The sequence below is a fragment of the Nothoprocta perdicaria genome, unplaced genomic scaffold (assembly GCF_003342845.1).
Source record: "Nothoprocta perdicaria isolate Ctin4 unplaced genomic scaffold, notPer1 scaffold_13, whole genome shotgun sequence".
NCBI classification, from domain to species: domain Eukaryota; kingdom Metazoa; phylum Chordata; class Aves; order Tinamiformes; family Tinamidae; genus Nothoprocta; species Nothoprocta perdicaria.
In genome coordinates, this window is record NW_020454427.1 from 3,098,091 (window position 1) to 3,120,392 (window position 22,302).

The 22,302-nt window shown below is 34.6% G+C and overlaps 1 protein-coding gene across 3 annotated transcripts in view; it reads left to right on the forward strand.

The window, feature by feature from the left end:
- CEP135 (centrosomal protein 135) overlaps window positions 1-21,961 on the forward strand; it is a 24,478-nt gene extending 2,517 nt beyond the window's left edge. Inside the window, exons 3-26 of one of the 3 annotated variants that reach the window (XM_026033604.1) lie at window positions 828-1,018; window positions 2,502-2,669; window positions 3,668-3,809; window positions 4,392-4,476; window positions 5,449-5,577; window positions 7,230-7,445; window positions 7,709-7,774; window positions 8,281-8,431; window positions 9,288-9,481; window positions 9,989-10,132; window positions 10,657-10,800; window positions 12,174-12,251; window positions 12,401-12,552; window positions 12,997-13,112; window positions 13,200-13,354; window positions 13,797-13,852; window positions 14,952-15,120; window positions 15,229-15,339; window positions 15,415-15,600; window positions 16,360-16,569; window positions 17,837-18,039; window positions 20,508-20,612; window positions 20,786-20,932; window positions 21,351-21,961. In XM_026033604.1, coding sequence (XP_025889389.1) covers window positions 828-1,018; window positions 2,502-2,669; window positions 3,668-3,809; window positions 4,392-4,476; window positions 5,449-5,577; window positions 7,230-7,445; window positions 7,709-7,774; window positions 8,281-8,431; window positions 9,288-9,481; window positions 9,989-10,132; window positions 10,657-10,800; window positions 12,174-12,251; window positions 12,401-12,552; window positions 12,997-13,112; window positions 13,200-13,354; window positions 13,797-13,852; window positions 14,952-15,120; window positions 15,229-15,339; window positions 15,415-15,600; window positions 16,360-16,569; window positions 17,837-18,039; window positions 20,508-20,612; window positions 20,786-20,932; window positions 21,351-21,372 — 3,340 coding nt within the window. In that variant the 3' untranslated portion in view covers window positions 21,373-21,961. Of the gene's footprint in view, window positions 1-827; window positions 1,019-2,501; window positions 2,670-3,667; window positions 3,810-4,391; window positions 4,477-5,448; window positions 5,578-7,229; window positions 7,446-7,708; window positions 7,775-8,280; window positions 8,432-9,287; window positions 9,482-9,988; window positions 10,133-10,656; window positions 10,801-12,173; window positions 12,252-12,400; window positions 12,553-12,996; window positions 13,113-13,199; window positions 13,355-13,796; window positions 13,853-14,951; window positions 15,121-15,228; window positions 15,340-15,414; window positions 15,601-16,359; window positions 16,570-17,836; window positions 18,040-19,388; window positions 19,574-20,507; window positions 20,613-20,785; window positions 20,933-21,350 lie in introns of those variants that run through there. The other 2 variants (XM_026033606.1, XM_026033607.1) reach the window with 2 other exon arrangements.
- Window positions 21,962-22,302: the final 341 nt, after the last annotated feature.

Consider the following 22,302-nt stretch of genomic DNA (forward strand, 5'->3'; position numbering starts at 1 on the left):
AAGGCAAATGTTCAGACTGAAGATTGTTTTCAAATAATTTTATCTCAGAGCTAATATTTAGTTCCCATGTGTGAGGATATTGAATGGATTTATCTTAAGATTTAATTTAAATTGTTAGAATGGGTAGATAGTTCTAAAGCTTAAGAGAATTCTATTTTTTAACCTCGTAAGAGAGCTAATAGTTCTCTTGTATAAAAGTAACTATATAATATGACCTATATGAGGRTTCTCTTTTATATACTAACAGTTTTCTAACATAATATTTACTATTGATAAAGATGTACTCAAAACTGGTCAGATTTTTTGATATTTGAACTGTGAYTGAATGTTCACAGTTCAGTCTTTTAGGATTCCATTTGTGGAAGTGTATCTTCAAGTTTATTCTCTCTGCAGTCATAGATAAAATAACAGAACTAAAAAACAAGCTTTCTATTAACCTTCATATTTTTGCCATTTTGCCAGCTTTCTTCTGGAGTAAGCATTACTACAACTTAAATAGTATTTGGAGAAAAAAAATTCATTGATTTTTTTTTTTTTTTTTCCTCTGCAGAAAGATGAGTTTATTCAGTTAGCAGGTGCAAGATCATGCTTTTCCACATCTTCAATTCTTTTTTGCATTTGTCCTGTCCTTTTTTGTATTTATTTATTTAGGTGGGTGATTCCAGTCTTTCAGTTTTTCTTACATAAATGTTCTGTTYGCATTTTTTAACTGATTTGTTCCACAGTAAATAGTCTTTTTTTTTTTCCCCGAGGTAAAAATAAAAATTTGCGCCTGCAATTGGAAGTTTGCCAACAGATCTAATGTATCTCATGTTCCTTAATTCTAGTGACCTTGTCCATACAACAGAGAGCCTGCGCAGTGCAAAGTTGTCTGCTGGAAAGATTGAAAAAGAATTCAGCAACTATGATGCTATTTTGGAACCTTATAAAACAGAGAATGCGAGGCTTACCAGAGAAAATAATGAACTACACTTAGAAATACTGAAACTCAAAGAGCAATCTGATCGTCGTATTAAAGGTAATATAGAAATTGTGCATTTTTTCCTCCTATCCTTCAATGTCAAAATAAAATTGTGGACAAATCCCTGATCTACAAACACATGTGTATATATATATATTTATGTGTGTGAGCAGCACCTTTAATGAATTCATGTGATTCATGTGCAGATACTTTTCTMGTTAAAAAGCTTTTGAGCTCCTTTATATCATTGATTTCATTGAACRTGAAACCGTTAGAACATTTTCACTTACGCTTTCTTTTCTTGAAATCCTACTTCTTGGTTAAAATGCAGAAGGAGGACAAAAGATAAATGTGCCTTTATTCTCCAAAGGATTTTTATTTGTATAAGTGTCTATAAACACATACATACTGTGTCTTTGCATGTGTATATATAGTCATTTTTTATTCTCTTATATAATATTTCACTCAACTGATATAATTCATTTTTAAAAGAATTCATTGCTATTTTTAATGCCAAGTCATTATGAGTTATGRCAATAAGTTATGACATTTAATATGTTGATTTATGTCTGAGTTTGTTTTCCTAATGAAATAAAGGTATTGTGGTTATGCTGTCCATCTATCATTTCCACTAAGTTTGACCCTCATGACCAGTTTCACCAGTATTTGACAGGACAATTGAAGCCTCTGATAGTGTCAAAGTTTTACAGAATTTTTGGAAAACTAAAATACAATAAAAAGAAAACAACAACAAACAACCCTCAGGCGGGTAGATGGAAAGAGAGGGAGCAGTTTGACAGCGGCCGTCTGGCCAGTCAACACATCTAGTGAGACGTTACCTGCAGCACGGGCTGTTTYTTACAAGGCTGCTGGCTAAAGAAAATAAAAAGTATGGGAAGAGCTCTGACGTAAGTAATGATGGGAACATGAAAGGAAACCCTGAGGAAATACACTTTAAGGCAAAGGAATATAAAATCCATAGTTAAATAATTCTGCTTACTGATGTTTGTTTATTGTTGTGGTTTAAGTTGTAGCCACATCACGGTGTTAAGATGTTATTTCTTCTACCAGCAAAATACAGTCCTGTCTAACCTAGCTTAGTCCTCCATGCAACGGCTGTGGTTACTGACACAGGGCAGTCATGGCAGGCCCTTATTTCTCCCTTTGCCATCATATGGGGTTAGACTGACTGGTGCAAAATGGGGTAGGCACCCACATCCAGCTGTTGCAATATGCCAAAACCTCCTCAAATTCAAGAGTATAGCAAAGCATAGCAAATAATGAAATGAGTATGAAGCAGTTCAGACCTTTGACTGCCAAMAATTTGGCTGAACTAGAAATACTGTAGAAGTTTAGAGTTGTCTTTAAAAGAATAAAAAAGCTACATGCAATATTTAAGGCATTTGAAGAAATCATTGTATGGAAGAGAACACAAAATTCTTTTATATTGATGTTGATGCTACGTGGAAGAATAATGAATGAAGAGGATAATGCTTTATTTRTTTGTTTGTTTGTTTGTTTTTCCTTCTTGCACTCAAAGATTTGAAAGTAACTCTAAGGAGAGTTGACCATGAAACAGCTGACCTCAAATTTCTAAATAACCAATATATACATAAAATTAAAATGTTGGAAAAAGAAAATAAAGCCAAGACTGAAAAAATTCAGCAGCTTCAGGAGAAGAATCTGCAAGCAGTGGTACAAACACCAGGTAAGCGTAAATAGCCATTTGTACTTTTTTCCTAGGCTTTTCTTGGTTATTCTATACATTATCTTTTTTGTGTATAGAATGGGAGATTATTACACTAAAATAACGCTGTTCAGCACAATAATACTACTTTTAGAAGCTTTTAGGTCTACRTTTAGGCTGTAGTATAGACAAGTTAAAATATGAAGTCAATAGAAGATCATTAAGTTAAAACATTGCTGGAAAATCTCAATCAACAGCTAATTTTCTAATGCTGCTGCTGATTTTGTCAGGGACAGGTTTGTTTGATGCTTGGACCTTGCCAATTAACTGATGATGTGTCAAGGACTAATTCAGATTTTTGTAATGAAGATTCAGTAGTAGCATGTTACAAACAATCCAACCATCTGGAAGTTAACAATTCTTAAAAGAGTCTTTTGATAAATTAAAATGTAGTAGATATAACTTTTAGGTTTATTCTCTTTCTCCTTTRCCTATTTTTCTTCATTTTTTTTTTCCTCAAATCAAAGGAAATAATGAAAAGTATTTTGTGAAATTTTGAACCTAAGTATTTTCACTCCTGGTCTTTTGATTACCTGTGTGGTTTGGCACTTGAAAAGAATCAGTATGCAGTTAGGAGAATATATATATATATATATGTATATATGTATATATGTATGTGTAGGTATATATATTTATTTATATACATATATATCTTTACAACTTCTTGCATGCCCTTTCACTTCAAAGATGCTATGTACCACTTTTTCTTGTCTTTCTCCATACTTACTCTGTCTTCTGGGATTTTTCCATCATCACATACAGGTTTAAGTAATTGTTCCCTCTGGAAATAGTCTTGTTTKATTTTGCATTCAGGCAAATAACCTGCTCTGCTATGAAACAAAGCTTTTAATAAATGGAAATGACAAGAAGCTATAAGAARAAAAGTACTATTAAACAATTCAGAGGTTAGTTCGGTGATAAAAATATTTTTAAGTGTAAAAACATTGGGTTTCTCTTAGGTGGCAAGAAAAGAAGCATTCCATTCAGGCGCCAGCGCATGCAGATAGACCAGCCAGTTCCCCCGTCAGGTGTTAGGGCCTATCCGGTTCCTCAGCCCGAGGACCCGTATATTGCAGACCTCCTTCAGGTGGCCGATAACCGGTAATGTAAACAATTTATATATTAGAAATATTAAATATTTTTTTCCCTTCTGCCTTCCAGRGATGAGATTATGTTGTTTCAAGACATCAAGAGATGTTTCAAAAGCAGCATAGTTCTTTTACAGTTGACAGAGCTGTCTATGATAACATTGTAATGACTATTTAATGTGGTTTTTAATTCCTTTAAGATTTTAAGATCTCTTTATTAGTTTTACTGTTATGCCATTTTTTAAAACATCAGGCATTCTGGAAAGAAGGCAGGTGTTTTTGTTGAAAAATTAAAAAAAAAAAAGGTAATTGTTTTGAAAGTCTGTGACATTCTTGATTATGTCAAGAGACATCTTGATTATGTCAGGCTTGTGTCTCTGTACTGTGAAAGACTCAGGTCACTTTCAAAAATATATTTCTGATTTTCTTATTTTGAAGACATCTCAACATTTGCTGCATTAATACTTTGTATGAACAAAATATTTTTGTTACTGAAACATTTTTTCATGAGGAAAGAGAAAATACTACTACCAAAGTGTTATGTATGTATAATTATTTCATGAATCCACAAATACAATATATTACTACATTTCAGAATTCATGAACTTCAGTCAGAAGTCACAGAACTACAGGAAAAATTGGAGATATCTGAACGAGGAATGAAAAATTATAGCAAACAGGTATACTTAGARGGTTTTTTATTARTTGGCTGTATAGTTATTGCAATAGCCTTGATTATAATTCATATTTTAACCTCAGTGGAAATCATTGAAGGCTTTACAAAAATAGATATATTTTAAATCCCATAAATTATTTTTTCTGCTTTTTTTCTTCTTAATCTTAYACTTTTAAAAGTATTTTAGCATTGCTAGCCTTTCAAATGCAGTAATATTCCTTCTGCTCTTGTTATTTTTAATTAAGGATTTTACATATTAAAATTTACATGAAAAGACCTATTTTTGAGAATTGTAAGTAGAGTTTCTGTGCCTAGGGTTTTTAGTGCACAAGAACCACTACTTGAAAGTCATAATTTGATCTACAGATACATATTGATACAGAAGTATATATATGTTTTTTTCTGTTTCAAACAATTTTAGATTTTGAATTTTTAAAATTAATCTATGGCCAACACTTTACAGTATTTAATTTGAACAGATCAATAAAATGTCTTTTTTTATGTTATTATTTACGTCATTAGATATTTGAGGGTTAGTGAAGGCTTTTTTCTTGTTTATTTATTTGTTTGTTTGTTTATGGCTTGGTTTTCCTCTTTCAGTGCTCCCTGTTTTTTCACCCTGAACAGAATTACACAGTTTAAAAGCCAGTTCCACAAATGTAAATGCTAGCCTCGTGTGGTAAATTTGCAACATTTATTATTTTCACTTGAAAACAATTAATTTCTCTTCAAGCAAATAATCTGATTTTATTTTTCTCGGTAGCTTTTCACAAAGTTAGCTTTGACCTTCAGTTCACTTATTTTTATTTCAAAGAATCTCTTTGTTCAGCAAAATTCAGAAACAATCCGATGCAAAAAAGAAACACGAGAAAATTTGATRCATCTTTTCTTACTGCATGTTATATAAGTTTATTTTAACAGAGGTTCTATAAAACAATGTAGAAGATAATAAGGAATTAATCTTTTCTCCTCAAAGGTTGAGCTAAGAGATAAAGAAATAGAGCGTCTAGTGCTAGCACTGGATGGCGGTCGCTCTCATGATGTTATATCTCTGGAATCAAGGAGTAAAAGTAATGAGAAGCTTATTGCCCACTTAAATTTACAGGTAATGGATTTATTATTGCTAAACTAAAATACTGGCAATCTTAAAAAGCAAAAAATCCCTCTTCCAGCTCTTCTTTAAAAAAAAAAAAAAAGTAGTACTGTTGGATATAAACTCAGTCTAACTTGCTCTTCTTTTTCAATATTTTTCTTATTTAAAGACATTTCAGTTCTTAGTTTAAAAATGTCTTGGAATTTTTTTGATTAAAAAAATTACGAACTCACATCTGTATAATGCTCATCTAAAAGTATTCAGAAAATTTCTGTATAATAAATGTTTTGACCGAATTTGGAAAGATTTACTCTCTTTTAAAAACTTGGGTCTTTTTGCAGATGTTCTGTTTATGTTTCGTAAAATAGCACTGTAGATATTTGTATGGGGAGGAGTGGTAAGTATTAGGAAACGCCATTCAATAGTGGGGAACCCTTGTTGAGTTCAAATTATTGAAATGAAAAAGTTTAAGATACATATGGTTATGTTCAATGTACATAYTGGCACGCATTCAGCATTGGTTTCAAAGGAAGGATTTGTAACTGACATGATAGACTACAGATGAAATAAAGCTCATGTGTGTATRGATACACCATCAATTCTGCTTTTCCAACAGAATTTTACTTGGTGTCCSGGTTGTACCCGAAGTTCAGTGGCTTGCAGAGTCAGGTTGCAGAGCTTATTAGCTCAGGTTCAGTGCTGCAGGAATACAGAATGAAGCAGAACAGCCGTGTTCAGTGATCCCGAATTAGTAAGTCATGCTGAACACAAATTGCCTGCGCAGAGAGCATGTCCTGATGCATGCACTGTGCTTCTAGAGCAGCATAAATCCAATCCTAGTCCAGCAAGTCTGTTTCYTCAGGCTCAGTGCCAGTATTACTTGCAGTCTCTGAAGCTGAGTATCTCCACAAAGTAGTGTTTGTGAATGAAAGGAGGTTCAGGCTTGCTGTCTTGTCTACAGTAATGATCCTCTGCAGTTGTGAGAAAAATGATGCTGAGATAGAAGTGACAGCACCTGTTATGCCAAGGTATATATATTTTTTCAAGCTATTCCAGGTGCTCATTTCCTTGCATAGTTTAGCTTATGGTATATGTATTTTTCCCTCTGGTAAATGTCCCTGTGTTCTCTTCCATTTCTTCTGAGAAAAATACAGTGTCAAAACAATGTTTGTAGAGCAGGATTACTGGAGATCTTGTGTTTAAGATGCAGAGATATGTTGAGGGCAAAACAGGTCTTAGGAATCTGATTTTTCGTGAAGGAGTAATGATGAGGTGAAGCCCTACTCATATACAAGGCAGATGGATAGAGGAAACTTTCCTCACATCTAGTGTCATTTAGGAAATCTTTGAATACACTTGAKTCTATTGGACGGATGCCTTGCACAGTTTCTATACAGATCTCTGCTTTTCTGTACTTTATATTTTTAGAACATACCTCCTGTTTGGATAGGTTGTATAAAATATACTGTGTAGTAATGAATTCCTTCAATTTGCACCTTTGTAAAATCATTCTTCTATGTTGATAGTTATGGTCCAAAAATAGATAATCTTGCCATTTTAACAATTTTTTTTATTAATAGATACTGTATTTTGAAAGATTTGGAGGAACTTTTATTATTTGTTTAACAATACATACTAATATTTTATTGAAAAATATCTTTTAGGTTGAGTATCTTCAGCAAACAAACAAAGAACTTGAAAATCGCATTCAAGATCTGTTGGATACTAAACAAAATGTGACTAGTGAAGTAGTGCAATTAAGCAATAAAAATGAAGAACTGTGTCAAGAACTAAATGAAATAGACCATTTGGCACAAGAGTTGGAAAGACACAAGGAAATTGTGCTRGAGACAGCAGATAAGGAAATAGGAGAAGCAAAGGTAATCAGCAACACTTTACAATGTGAAACAGCTGCCGGCTCTGAGACAGTTTTCTGTCTTTTAGCTTGCAAGAAACTACATATCGACTTGTATAGGAAGAGTACAGAGACATTTTTTTCCAGTTTAAATAATRTTATCCAGAATTTACCGATTTATTTACATGTAGTGGGATTCCTTAGGGTTTTTCTGTTTGTTTGTAACACACGAATTGTTGTTATTTTGAATATGTAGCTTTTAACATGTACTTTAATTTTGGTTGATAGAAAGAAATTGAAAGAAAACACAGTGAAATACAGGATCTTGAAGAAACAATAGCAAAACTTAAGTCAGTAAGTAAAAATAATTTCAGTTGAAGTCTCTTCAAAAGATTCCTCAATTTCTTCTTTCCACTAACCATGTCTCGTTTGTAGCACTTTTATCATCGTCATCCAGATGATCTTTCCTTTCTTAAAAAAGCAAAGCACTGTTAATGTTTTTAGCATAAAGCTTATATTATCTCAAAATGCTAAAAAGTGTAATAATCCAATAATTTAAAATGTATAATAGATCTAACAGCTAAAGGAGCCACATAATAGTTAAAAAATAAGATGGAAGATTGCAAAGTATGTCAAAAGTAATGCTTCTTGTGATTCAATAAAAAGTAGTATAAAAGCAGTGATGGCCTTTAACAAATGCTGTTAAAGCATTTTTGTAAATGTAGAGTTAAATCGCTGAGTGTAGAACATTCATGTTAAATGTTAAATTTATGTAGTGAAATCTAACTATATTAAATAACTTTTTCTGAATATCTTAATTATTACAAARGAAAAAAAAGTACCATTGCTTGTTATTTCAGGAGCTGTGTTCATGTCGTAGAGAGAAAGAGAGAYTGAGCGAAGAACTCTTTGGGAAATCAGATGACAGAGAGAATCTTGAGCTGTTGTTAAACCAGCTTGAACAAGAGAAACGAAGACTGTCTGAAAAAGTAGAGAGCTTAGAAAGAAAAGGTAAATTACCAAATACAGATTCTTTTAAACTTTCTGTACTTTTTGAAATAGTAACATCATATTTAAGATACAGCTAATAGTACTAAGAGGCTTGATATGTRTCAAAATGTAGTTCTTCAATCAGAATTGAAGTGATTTTTTTTTTTTTTTTATCAGAGGCCTATTTTTGTTCTTAATTTGCAGACCAAAAGATTAACCTTTCATTGGATCCTAAAGGACACGCTAATACAGAAGTATTCTGTATTTATACAGAATAAATTTTCTCTCTCTTTCAGACCATGTTTCTTTAGAGCTTTCTCCAKCTGGGCATGAAAACTTCAAAGGCTACACAACCTCCCTGGGCAACTTATACCATTTGTTAACATTTCTTCAGATTATAAAAATATTTTCTTTGTATTAGATCAGAATCATTGTTCCTATTCACCCACWGCTGCTCACTGAAGAGCCTGGCTTGACCTTACCCATATCCTCCTCCTGGCACTAGCAGGCTCCCCATTAGATTCCCATCTGGAACCATCCCTCCTCCAGCCTGAACAAGCTCTTCCCAGCTAAGAGAGTCCAGGGGAGAACATATAAAGTTTATCAGTATGCTGATAGTCTATCAACTAAAGTTAGTTTGTCTTCTACAAGGGGGCCAAAACTGAGTGCAGTGGTGTAGATGTGGTCTTATGGGTGCTGAGTAAAGGAGAGTACCCACGTCCCTCAGTCTGTGCCCCTCTTGACCATGAACCACAACCCTTACGTCCTTCTCAGCAGACCTGCTGCAGGGAACTAGTTCATCCCAGATGCAAGTATACAGACATGGAATTTCATGAAGTCCTCATGCAATTATTTGTTTTTATTTCTTGTTCTGCAGAACGAGAACTTGTCCTAGAAATAGAAAGAATGAGACTAGGGTATGGCATTGCCCTAGGAGACAAATCTCCATCTCGTCTTGATGCGTTTGTAAAGACTTTAGAAGACGATAGAGATTATTATAAGCGAGAACTCGAATATCTTCAGAAAATGATAAAACGAAGGCCCAGCCCAAGCCGTAGGACTCCAGAAAAGGTAATGCTTCTGCTGTCAAGACAAACTGGAAAAATTYTGGAAATCCTGTAGTTCCCTTCAAGGAACTGTCAAATCCATTTTCAACTTCAATGACAGCAAATGACTACAATTTTTTTTTAATTTATAATTTATAATTTATTTAAAAAATAAAATAAAATAAATTTTGTTAAAATTTATAATTTTAACAAAAATAATTGAGATAAAATAATTACAATTATTTTATTGTAATATTAATTTACCTTTGGCCTTTTTGTTTAATATTGATAAATCTAGTTGGTAAATAAAGAGAAAATATTTKAAGTTTTATTGTTAATTATATTGATTTTGTTCATTTTTTTGCTTTTATGATTAGTTGTTATTGTTTGAACTATACCAGCAATGCCAGGCTTTTTTTCTGGAATTGTGCTTTTTCATGTATTATTACTACTGTGAGGTTTTTCTTACTTGTATTACTTAACAAATATTTTAATGTGTATTTTAACATAAATTTTATTAATCTCTTTGCAGAATGAGGATCTTAGGCTGGTCACCAGAGAAAGAGACGAGCTACAGTCCATGTTAGACAGATTTGAAAAACACATGATAGAAATTCAATCAAATGTGAAATTATTGACTGCAGAAAGAGACAGATTAAATGTTCTTTGTGAGCAGGTAAAAGGAGATTGTTTTAATTGTCACTGAATTAAYTAATTAACATTTACTGTACTATTGCTTATTTAAAAAGGGGGGAAAAAACCCTCCATAATATAACTTGAGTTTAGATCTATTAGAATATAATCAAGAATAATATATAACTTTTTATCCATTTTAGTAAAATGATGTGTTGCCAAGTTAGAGTATTAGCTTCAAAGCTATTCGAACTGTTCTGGTATTTGGAAAGATCTTGAGAAAGCTCAGCAAAAGTCAAGAGAATGCATGAGAAGATAGAGTGAGAATATAGGTTGGAAAGCAGGGAAGAAGCAAAAATAACTGATAAGAAAACAGGAGTTAGGCTGTAGGTGGAATTATGTAAGTTTGTTGGGAGGAGAAGTTTTCATGCCTCTGTGATGTTAGGGAAAAATAGGAATATAGCACTTCTATTATAATGACACCATTTAAACTTACTCTCATTTTGTTAGTGTGTATGTCATGTTAATTGCAATCCATGTATGCTAATAAGCAACAAACTTTTGAAGTCTCAAGCTGAATTAAACAGGTTAAGAAGAGAAGCAAAGCATAATTTAATTTCTCAAAGTCATGTGGAAGATGAAAGMGACTTTTCAGTGACTGAGTTCAGAAGACTAATGGCAGAAAAAGAAAGCTTAAGAGAAAAATTAAAGGTAATTTTTTTTTTAGTTTCACTGCAATCCGTGAGCAGGTATATAGGCCATTGTGGTTTATTTGATGATACTGTTTATGTCAGGCTGTCTGTCGGTTACCCCTTTCAATAACTTCCAAAACTGTCTGATTTCAAATTCACTTGAGAGAGCTGGGTGACTTGACTGAATTATCAATGAAACTTCAGTCTRTATGTCTCGATCTCACGGCATTCAGGAACATGCTGTGAATGCATGGAGGCAAGCAGGGCACTCTGATGGGAAGGATTCAAACGTGAACCCCAACCACAGACGTTTTTGTTGCTTTGTTTCTTCATTGTTTACGTTCTACTTTGAAGATGCCTGAGCCCCACTTAAGATTTGGTTGCAAACAATATGTATATTATCTAAGCGGGAAGGGCTATAGCTTGGTGTATCTACAGGGAGCAAAACTCCTGAATGACTTTTGTAACCCTTTGTGCACARGGTATCATCTCAATTTAAAGTGGACTTCATTTCATGTAGTCATTGCCCACTTCTTTTAAAGTCTCCTTATCCCATAATGAAAAGGAAACCACCTTCTCTATAACTGCAGAGAGTAAACAATGCTTGCATATACTAAAAACAATGGAAGCCAAATATTTTTAACTCCTTGGTAAAGTATAGCATTAAGCACCGAGATAGATGCTGGCCTTAATAATAGTTCTTGTCTAGCCTTAAAAATGCTTTGATTTTTAGTTTTATGTCTTCTATCTAAAAAAGAAAAGCAGCAGCTTTGGAACTGATCATGTTTTGATACGCTTGGAGGAGTAGGAAACTGGGGTAGAGTTGTCACTTCATGTGTGAAAAGAGCATTGTACAAAAAGCATCATGCTCCGGCCTGTAGGAAGTTTGAGAACTTTTAAAAATAATTTCACTGCATTCATGCACTGAAGTGAAACAGACAAATCACTTTAAACAAGATTTCTTCATAGACTTGGAGAAGGACCACTGAAGTTTTGTAATATGTCTTACATGTCATTATTTCCAGGGTTGTATTTACATAAATACAATGGTTTCTTCTTAAATTAATTTCAGGTTATTTAGAATATTAACTCTTCTTGTTTGCTGCCTTTCATATTGGTCTATCTAGTTTTCTTCAACAATTGATAGATGTTATTTAAATTGGTACCAAATACAAGTGTACATTTTCTACTAAAATTCCAGTAAAAGATTAACTTATCCTGAACAATGTTATGCTGACCTTCAGTGGTGTGTTTTCAGTTTACAGTCTGTATTTTATGGAAATAAATTTTCATTGTATTATACATCTAAGAATACACAGCACAGTTCTTAAAATCATGCTTGTATCTAAAAATCTGCATCTTATTACATGTAATCCTATCCTTTTATCTCAGATTCAACAGGAAGCAGCTAACCTTGAGAAATCAAAAATGGAGCATGATATTGCAGAAATGGAAAATAATATTCAAGGAGTAAGTGCATTTTTAGCAAGAAATCTTTTATTACTTATAGGATAGACTTTTCAAGTAATTAATTTTGTTGGCTGTTCACTACTTAAGTTTATTTCAAAGATGAAGTTATAGAAGGTTTTTACAATGGTAAATGGTCTTTTTAATTGCAGTTTGAGATGGAAAGATGTGAACTGAAGGCTACAATCTCTATCTTGAAAGAAAGAATAAATTCTTTGGAAAATGAATTAAAAATGAAGTCCAGTAAACTTGCCCAGACATCAGATGACTCTTCTCAGTTTAAAACTGAGCTTTGTTCACTTCAGTAAGTTTAACACCAAATATTATCTTTCACAGATGCTCACATAATTTTGTYTGTTCTAAATCTATATACCTGAGGAAACAGAGGAAAATATTTTCAAAATACCAAATATCAAAATGTTTTTGTCTTAAGAACATGTAAAAATGTGAATAAGAAATGTGCTGTGGTGGCTTTTCACAGCAATCTCTTCATGGCCTAATTTGGTAAGCAGATACACAGAAAACCTTTCTGTCTAACTTGCTGGGAAGACTTTTTCCTCCTCCTAGAATTGCTTCCTCCAATGCCCTGTTCTCTGCTTATAAATGTAATGGAACAGAAATTTCTTAAATGACTTTAAAGTGCTGTTTTGTAAAACAAAGACAGATGCCCATGCAAACTACATCGGTGGGACCAGAGAAAATTCCTTTTTTTTTTTTTTTTTTTTTTTTTTTTATCTTGATTTCCCAGGCTCTTAAATGAACAACTCCAGAGGTCTGTTGAAGATTTACAGCACCGGTTGTCTCTCAAAAAGGATGAACTGCAGTCAGCTCAAGAAGAAATTGTAAAGCTGGAGGAAAAAATAGGTAATTTCTTTTTGGTTGTATTTATTTTCATATTTTTAATCTTATTTGCTCTTTTAGAATTAAAAATACTACTTCTTTTATTTGTAGATAGGTTAAACCAGAGGAGCACCTCCCAGGATGAGACAGTCAATGTGCTTAGAACTACTATTACTGTATTGGATAAGGAAAAGGACAATCTTCAAGAAACTGTAGATGAAAAAACTGAAAGAATTGCATGCTTAGATGACAACTTAGCTAATAAGGTATGTGACACAATACTATTTTGTATTCCATATGGAGTGTAGTTACATTTTATGCAGATCCTTTACCTTGATGACAGAAGACTGCACAGAKCTCTGGGCTTCTTATGTTTGGATCTGTGCAATACAAAGGGCCATTTGTCAGCTCATCAGAATTTTCATTGTGATTGTTAGTGTAGTTCTTTAGCATTCTGAGCGATACAGAAGTGTTGTTGGCATAAGTTTCTTGCTTGAGGTCATAGTGACCTGTCTTTTGAATGTCAAGACAAACCTTTATCAATAAAGGAAGGAACCTTGGAAATTTTAATGTGCAATTACTTGATGCAATAACTGTTTTCTGAAGAGTTAAAATAAAACTTCTAATTATAAAGATCTTTAACTTGAAGTATCTTGTTATGGTGCAACATAATATTCTTTAATACAAATTTTCCTTTTATTTCCGTAGGAAAAAACAATTACTCATTTGCGGCTAACTCTGTCGGAGTTGGARTCCTCAACAGAGTAAGTAAAGACTCACTCTGACACACTTTCATGAGGAGTCTTGTTTTCTCCAGTGAATATCTTCAGTGGTCTCAAAGCTGTAGTAGGTGGCTTTTAAAACTGCTCCGGTGTTTTAATTATTTTGGTGTTTAATCATCTTTGATGTAATTACTCTGTTTTTAAGTCAGGTAAAGGAGTGTACACTGTTGATAAAGTTATATATGACTTTTGAAGACATTTTCCTTACAGCTACATGGTAGGCTGCTAAGATTTTGTAAGCATAGGCATTAATGATTGTTTTCTGGTTTTGTTTTTCCTAATTAGTAACAATCTTGATTCTCAATTAGAAGTGACATTGTAGCATTGTAGGTATTAGATATTATTAGATGCGGACTCAGAATTAWCCTCTAATTATTGGCAAGTTAATTCTTCCTGCTTAAATTAATGGCACACTCTTAATTAAAATGCTTTAATTTACTGTCTGCTTTTAGATTCTTGCTTCTTARTGAGTTTTATGTGGTCCTTTCTTGCCAATTTTCAAACATCAACCTATGACTTCTCAGTAAAAACAGTTAATCATCTGAAGAGCAGTTTAACTGAAATTTTTGTACTTTGGTGCATGAAGTATCTGTAGCAAAAAGCTAACGCAAATATCTGTGGATATGCATGAAATATTTCTATTTCTTTTGTCTACATTTTTTCTTTACTCTTTGATTGTTGCTTTATAAGTGTAAGCTACACGGGGATGGATCTGTCTTCTTCCCTTATGGTATTGATAGGCAATTGCTAACAAACTAACCACTACCAAACACAGGCAAACAAAAATATAATTATTATAATTACATAATAAATGTGTATTATTTATTGTGCCAGCTAAATCTTTAAAGTTGAAGATTAATTCTATTTTGTTGGAGTACACTGAGATTTTAAATCCTTAGTTTGCCTACTTTGTTAACTCATGGCCTGTGTAATGATGATAACCTGCATGTCAGACAAGTTTAGTATCCTTTTGTTTGTTTGTTTTCTATTCAGAACCCCTATCTGATMATTTTCAGCAGTATGTGCTATAGTTCGAGAAAGGACATTTTAAATAAAATTTTWAAAATCTCCTCTTTGACAGCCAGCTCAAGGACATGCTGAGCAACAGGGACCGTGAGATGACGAGTCTGCATCGCCAGCTTGATGCATCCCACATGGAGCTTGCTGAAATGGGACGAGTAAAGGAAATTGCTTTGAGAGAAAACAGGCGCTTGCAAGATGACTTGGCTACAATGACCAGAGAAAACCAGGTATGAGTGCACTGTGTGGCATCATAGGATTAAGTTATGTATTACTTCCCTGAAAAGGAGGCTTTCAGYGTAGCCTCCTTTCTCCAGATCTTTTTGCAATCTTTTTAGGCTGTCAGTACAGAACTGGAAGATGCAATACGTGAAAAAGAAGAGATGAAGACTAGAGTTCATAATTACATCACTGAAGTGTCCAGATTTGAAAGCTTGATGGCATCAAAGGTAACGCTATAATCTCTAGACATTTATTGTTTTCAGTAAAATCATTGGACCRAGAATGTTTTACTATTTCCGCAGGAAAAAGAAAATCAAGATTTGTTAGAGAAGTTCCGAATGCTCCATTCRCAAGCTGAAGACTGGGAAATCAAGGCTCATCAAGCTGAAGGAGAAAGCAGCTCAATACGGCTGGAACTCCTTTCTGTAGATACAGACCGCAGGCATTTACGCGAGAGAGTAGAGCTTCTGGAAAAAGAGATACAAGAGGTAATAATTTATGTAGTGTAATGCTGTCAAGGCAAGTGAGTTACACTCAAGTTGCTTCTAATGATGTTGACATTTTTAATGTTTTAATGGAAGCTGGGGATTGGAGCATTTATCTTAGGAGGAAAGACTAAGCGAGCTGGGCCTGTTTAGCCTGGAGAAGACTGAGAGGAGATCTGATCGACATGTCTAAGTACCTGAGGGGAGAATGTAAGGAGGAGAGGGGCAAACTCTTCTCAGTGGTGGCCAATGGCAGGACAAGGGGTAGTGGGTACAAGTTGAAACACAGGAAATTCCATCTCCATGTGAGGAAGAACTTCTTTCATGTTAGGGTGACAGAGCCCTGGAACAGGCTACCCAGGGAGGTTGGAGAGTCTCCTTCTCTGGAGATCTTCCCAACCCGCCTGGATGCCGCCCTGTGCTCTGGGTGTCCCTGCTGGAGCAGGGGGGTTGGACTRTATGATCTCTAGAGGTGCCTTCCAACCTCAACCATTCTGTGATTACGTGTAAAGAATAGATAATGTTTTTTTGTATTGTATGCTTTTCATTTATCTTCAAAGCTGCAATACAGATTCCTTCTGCTATTGTGTAATGCCTTGTAATCTTCATGATCTTRATGGTAGTTCCTTGCTGTGATTTAGGGAGATGGAAGGCAATTAGGATAATTTAAATTTCAGTTTACCATGCAAGTATAAGAAAAAAAGTGTTACTCAACAGAATTATTGYATTTAACACTGAGGGTCCACGTTTGATTTTGTTCAGCATATTGTCGCACATCAAGCATATGAATCTCAGATCTCCTCTATTACAAAAAATATGTCCAAACTGGAAGAGGATCTGAAACGTGAAAATCAGGAGAAATCTTCTGTGTTGGCTGATCTGGCTTCTGTGAGAGAACTGTGYGTGAAGCTCGAGACTGGCAAGGACCATTTGTCTCGGCAGCTGACATCCAAAAGCATGGATTATGAAAGGGTAAGTAGCAGAGGCAATAATAAAATAGCTTATTTTGTTTTTAATCAACATGTGCATTATAAGTATTATATTTTTGTACAGTAATGATGAATTTGCTTCACTAACCATTACAGTATGGGGTAGCCATAGATTTGCCAACTAGAGATGCAAGCTGTATTTATGGTCTTTTTTTTAACTATGATTATTCAAATATCAGCTTTTCTTTTATAAAGCTGAATTGTGCATCTCTTATTTCAATGGTTTCCCTAATTATTTTTTCAATCAAAATGAAATTTTAATTTTAGCTGAAATGCATAAAATATTTTGAAGTAATTGGGCCGCAAGGATGATGAATGGGCAGTAACATTTCTGATATGAGAAGGGAGTGTGTCAAGAGGACGGGGCCAGGCTGTTCTCAGTGTTGCCCAGTGACAGGGCAAAGGACAAGAGGCAGCGGGCACAAACTGAAATACAGGAAGTTCCACTTGAACACAGGAAAACACTTCTGCACTGTGAGGGGTGCTGAACTCTGGGGCAGGTTGTCCAGAAGTGATGTGGAGTTTCCATCCTTGGATATAAGCAAAACTCACCTGGATCCGATCCTGGGCGACCTGCGTTAGCTGACCCTGCTTGAGCAGGGAGGTTAGACCATGTGATCTCCAGAGGTCCCTTCCAAGCCCCATCTTTTTYGTGATTCTGTGAAATAGTTACTTCAATAAAATAAAATCATTATTATATTTCTTTAGTACATGAATGTTTTTCTTTGCGACTGGTTATTACATGAATTTRTGTCTATACGTAAGGACTTGATCTGGCTTTCTGTTAGTGTATTCAAAAACGTGGAAAGTGAGCCTCATCCTCCCAGTTGTTTATATTCATAAATTGATTGAGGAAAACAAGTGTTTTTATTTTTTTGTAAAAAGTTGAGAAGCTAATTGTAAGCTAACCTAGTCAAATAGAATGAAGTAAATGCTATATTTTTTTTCACCTGTGCAATAGCCTACTGCTGCCAAGTGATTAGTATTCCAATCATTCAACAAAGTATTTCTAGCATTTGGTGATTACAGTTCTTGCAAAATGCTTGACAGATGCACCTCTGAGTATTAAATAACTCAGTATAATTTATAGGTTTAGAGGCTTAATATGTTTTTTTGAGCTCAGTTTCAGTTTTCATTTTTATGAAATTTAAAGTCATTTCGATTTTTGTAACAAGTTTCAGGAAAGAGAATTCTGCATGTTTATGTTTGTAAACTAGTAAATTTATAATGAATGCAAATTTGTGCCTTAGGTTGTAGCTGAGTTAGAAGACATAAAATCAGAGACAGAGTTGCTGAAGAAGCAGTTATCCAGTGAGAGACTCACAATTCAGAACCTTGAAGCGCTGCTGGCTACTAGTAGAGATAAAGAATTTCAGAACCATTTAACATCCCATGAAAAAGATTCAGAAATTCAGTTGCTGAAAGACAAGCTAACACTTGCTGAGAGCAAACTGTAAGTTCTAACAGTGTTTGTTTTATATAAATTATAATGAAATTTTTGCACATATTGGAACCTTCAATACTTAGTATGGTTGAGTGGGTTTTGCAGACAAGCATTTTGTTCTGTCATGACATTGTTTTCCCTTAAGCTTCTCTTAGATCTTTCAGATCTCTTTCGTTATTCCCAGGTGGTTGTGGTAGGCATCAGTTTAGCGCTAGCCCTGTTCAAGGGACACCGACTGCTGAGGATGGTACCCCCTGCTGAACTTGTTCTGCCAGGCTTGAGAAGAAGCACTCAAGCTCCCTCCGAATCTCTTCCCAGTCTGGCTCCAGATTGTTTGCTTCATTTTAGTTCTGTCTGTGCTAGTTGTTATTCATTTTCACATCAGAATCTTTCCCACCATGAATCAGGCCCAGGAGGTGATGTCTTTCATGAAATTGACACATCTCATTTAATTCTCCCATCTTTTCAGTCACTAAAATCCTTAATCTTCATAGTTAGCTGATCTGCTGCTGGCACTCCAGAGCCAGGCAAGACATGATAATTTATAAAATTGTTTATTTAACTGCATCTGTAAATGTAGGTATGCATTCCAGTATCAGTTGGACATATACTTTAAAAAGTTATATATTAGGATGCAAAGCTTATATGAYTCTTCTCCTTCATAGGATTTAATAAATCTAAAGTTAATACATTTTCCTTATGATTTGAAGCAGGGAAATCGAGGGTTTTTTTTGTAGGTATCATCATGCAATGAAAATACTTTTTATTCCCCTGGTGATGAATTTGCCAGTGAAGATAATGGTATATTTGCATTACGTAGCAGGAAAGAGCAGTGTGTAAAGGTGTAAAGAATAAAGTCAAATCAGAATTTCAAGAAAGGAAGAATAGATACACTCAGTTATTAAGTACTAAGGTGGGGCAGAAAGGAAACATATGGAAGACAATAGGGAGAGATCAYGTTCCCTTATGCAATACAGACCATAGTTAATTTGTAGAGGACAACGCTGTCGTTCTCCCTTGAGCAGCTCTATCTCTTGGAATCACTGAGTTCTGGTTACTTGAAAGAAATCTAGATCACATACAAAGAACTTAAACTGTCAGAATGTCCCAACTACAGAACAGGTAGATGTCCTGTGGAAAAAATAGTATATGTTCACATACTCTAATTATATGGTCGCTATTATKTATAAAGCTTCCAAATTAATTTAGTCTTAGTCTTTTGTGGATCATTGACTTCCTTATCTTTGTTTTAATGTCACTTACATGCAATAACCTCAGAACTCACAGAACTGTTTGCTTTCTTTCTTTATTTTRTAATAATGATACTGGGTCCTGAATTCTTACCTTCATCCTGAAAGCATATGCCAGTCTCTGAAGGACTTAGAATAATGTGTCATCGAAAACTGAAACCTCTTCTCTTCTGCATCTGATCACTACACACTGGATCAAGAAATCATTCTGAGAATTTTACTGATGAGTAGGGACACAGGAAAAAAATAGACTTTGTTTGTTTTGGATCCAAACACTTGAGTAGTTTRTGTCTTCCTGGAATCAGACCAGCAGGTGCCAGATGGGAAGCCTGTGATGATGATAGGAATGGAATCCATTGTCCGGAATTCAAGCCCAGGGCTTTAGCCACAAGCTAGGACATCTTTGCATCCTCYAGAAGTGACTTTCGAGCACTTTTGTCACACTGGCTTTGAAGACTATATGCAATAATATGATTGGAGTCTGATTTAGACCCCTGACTTTGCTCTCAGTGATGACTGGTTTGCTTGATGATAACTTTGTTTGCTTTCTAATGGTGTTTGTGGTGTTTTGCAAACAAGACGTGAACTATCCAAGTTGGTGATTAGCTGAGCAGCACGTTTAATTGTTACTAAGATTGACAAAGCTACTTTTCTTTCAAATTCTTGTCATTGAAGCAAATGGGCTAGCAGGTGAGGTAGCTGGACTGAGCTTGCTTTAATACCAGTTTTACCTGGATTTGATTCAGTTATGTTAATTTCTASCCAGAGAAGTGTAGCCTGCTTGATACACTTTTTATTGAAGCTGTATCTGTATTTTTTTGTGGATAGCCATTACTTTTTCCTTCTTTAATATGTGCACTTAAAGACCTCCTCATATTGAAACAGAGCCTAGTAAATGAATAAAACAATGACTTGTTTCATCTGTTGTTATAAACCATGCCTATGTTTAAGTTTGGCTAAAGGAGAATAYAATGTACTGCAGTACAAATACGGTGCGAGCCTTGCAAGCTTCTCACTGCTTTCTCACCTTAGAAACACGCTGTTGTGTTTAYTCTTCTCACTGCTTCTGATTTGTTTCCCTTTTGGCATGCCTGCAAGGTGTTGACTATTACTTCTTGTTTTGTTTGTACTAGTTCTGCTAGATGAGCAAGGTTCAAAGAAAACTTTATTGCTTTTCATGGTTTTTCTTTTCTGTTTGTTGCTTTTTTTTGTTGGTTGGTGTTTTAGAAGCAGTCATAGCAGAGAGGTTTCCATGCTTCGAAGTAAAGCTGCGCAGCTGCAGACTGACTATGATGTTTTGAAAAGGCAGCTAACGACCGAACGGTTTGAACGGTAAGGGGTGGCTCTTTTGGAGTGAAGTGTCTTCTTTTCCTCTTTAATACTRTTGCTTCTTTAAATACTCTATGAATTTACCATTAATATGTTTCCTCGTTAACATAAGAAGAAAGTTGGGCGACATGGTGAAGAGCTTTGCTTTCTTACCAAGTTTTGCCCCGTGTTGGCAGGGAGCGCGCGATCCAGGAGATGCGTCGACACGGCCTCTCCACGTCGTCGCTCCGCGCATCATCGCCTCTCAGCTCCACGTTGAGGTCTCCCGCGCATTCCCCGGAGCGAGCGGCTGGAAGGACGGCTGATAGAGCTGTACCTGAAAAGTAAGTCATTGGAATCTTACAGATTCCAATTCCAACAACTGCATTAATATGCAGATTTTTACTATATTGCGTTCTCAACCTATCAATTTTTATATTAACATGATCTCTGCGTTACCGCTTTTCTTATGGGCATTACTTACTTGTTCCTTCTTGGGAGGCTGCTACAGTAAAGGGACTCTGCGAGTACACCCTTTGGTAGTATTAAGTACTGCACTGTTCTGTAGTATTGAAACTTTCTCTAGTCTGATTTTTAGTTTCTCAATAAATKTTCTGTTCACTTGAGCAATTAAGAATGATAGGCATTTACAGTTTTGGATAACTCAGATCAGATCTAATTGTTACCTTTCATCCTAATTTTAACTAGTAAAAAATATTATAAGCAGATGGTTTCATTTTGAAAACTTTCTTTCTCCACCAGAAATGTGAGTTTCAAGGAATAACGAGTACTTAAGCTGCAGAAGCATTACCTTGTTACAAGGACTTATTTTTGAAAATTATGAAGGCTGACAAGTTCTACCTCTGAGTTTTCTCCAGATCAGTTATTACCTTTGAAATTTGTGAAAACCTGTGGAATAATCAGCTTTGCAAAATTCTTCTTTTCCAGTTATCTGGATTGTCCAGATTTTTGCTCACTGTTTGATCTTTATGGTTTTGGATCACAACTTGATAGGACAGCCTCTTGTTTGCATTTTATTATTTTGTTTGCTTATCTTGTATGGTTAAGTTCATCTTACAGTGTGAACTAATATTGGAGAACATGCTTATTTATCTAAAAAAATGAGCCCATGTATATGTATATTAATGATGGTTTCCTGTGTGTTTGTTTTTAACAAGTGTTTCTTGTTTACATAAAGTGTAAGTAAACATTCACTTTTAAACAACATGAAGAATGCCAATGTTTCGCGAATTCATACTGTTTATTATGTATTTTTCTTAAAAAATGAATCCATTATTTATATTTTTTGTTWTGTAATAAATTACTCGTCTGCTTTTAATGTTTTTGTGAAAATGAACTTTTAAATATTTTCCTGATATTGATTGAAAATGCAAGAAAACCTGCTATTTTTAGAAAATACTGAAATCCTTCAAATATTTTAAAATTACTTCTAAAGTACTTTATAATGACATTACCAAATCAGATCTGGARATATTTTTCAAATTTTCTTTTTAAAAGATCAGAACAAAATCTGGATCCTTCAAGCAGTTGAGCTCGAGCTGTTAGAGAGGTGACACAGGGTCTTTACAATATGACATACTCGGTAAGTGCAGTGCCAACTACTCTTTAAAATAGCCAATACACCTATCGGAGGAGAACAGCAAAGATGCAATGATAGCGTCCAGAATCTTACGAAAAACTATCCCAATTCCAT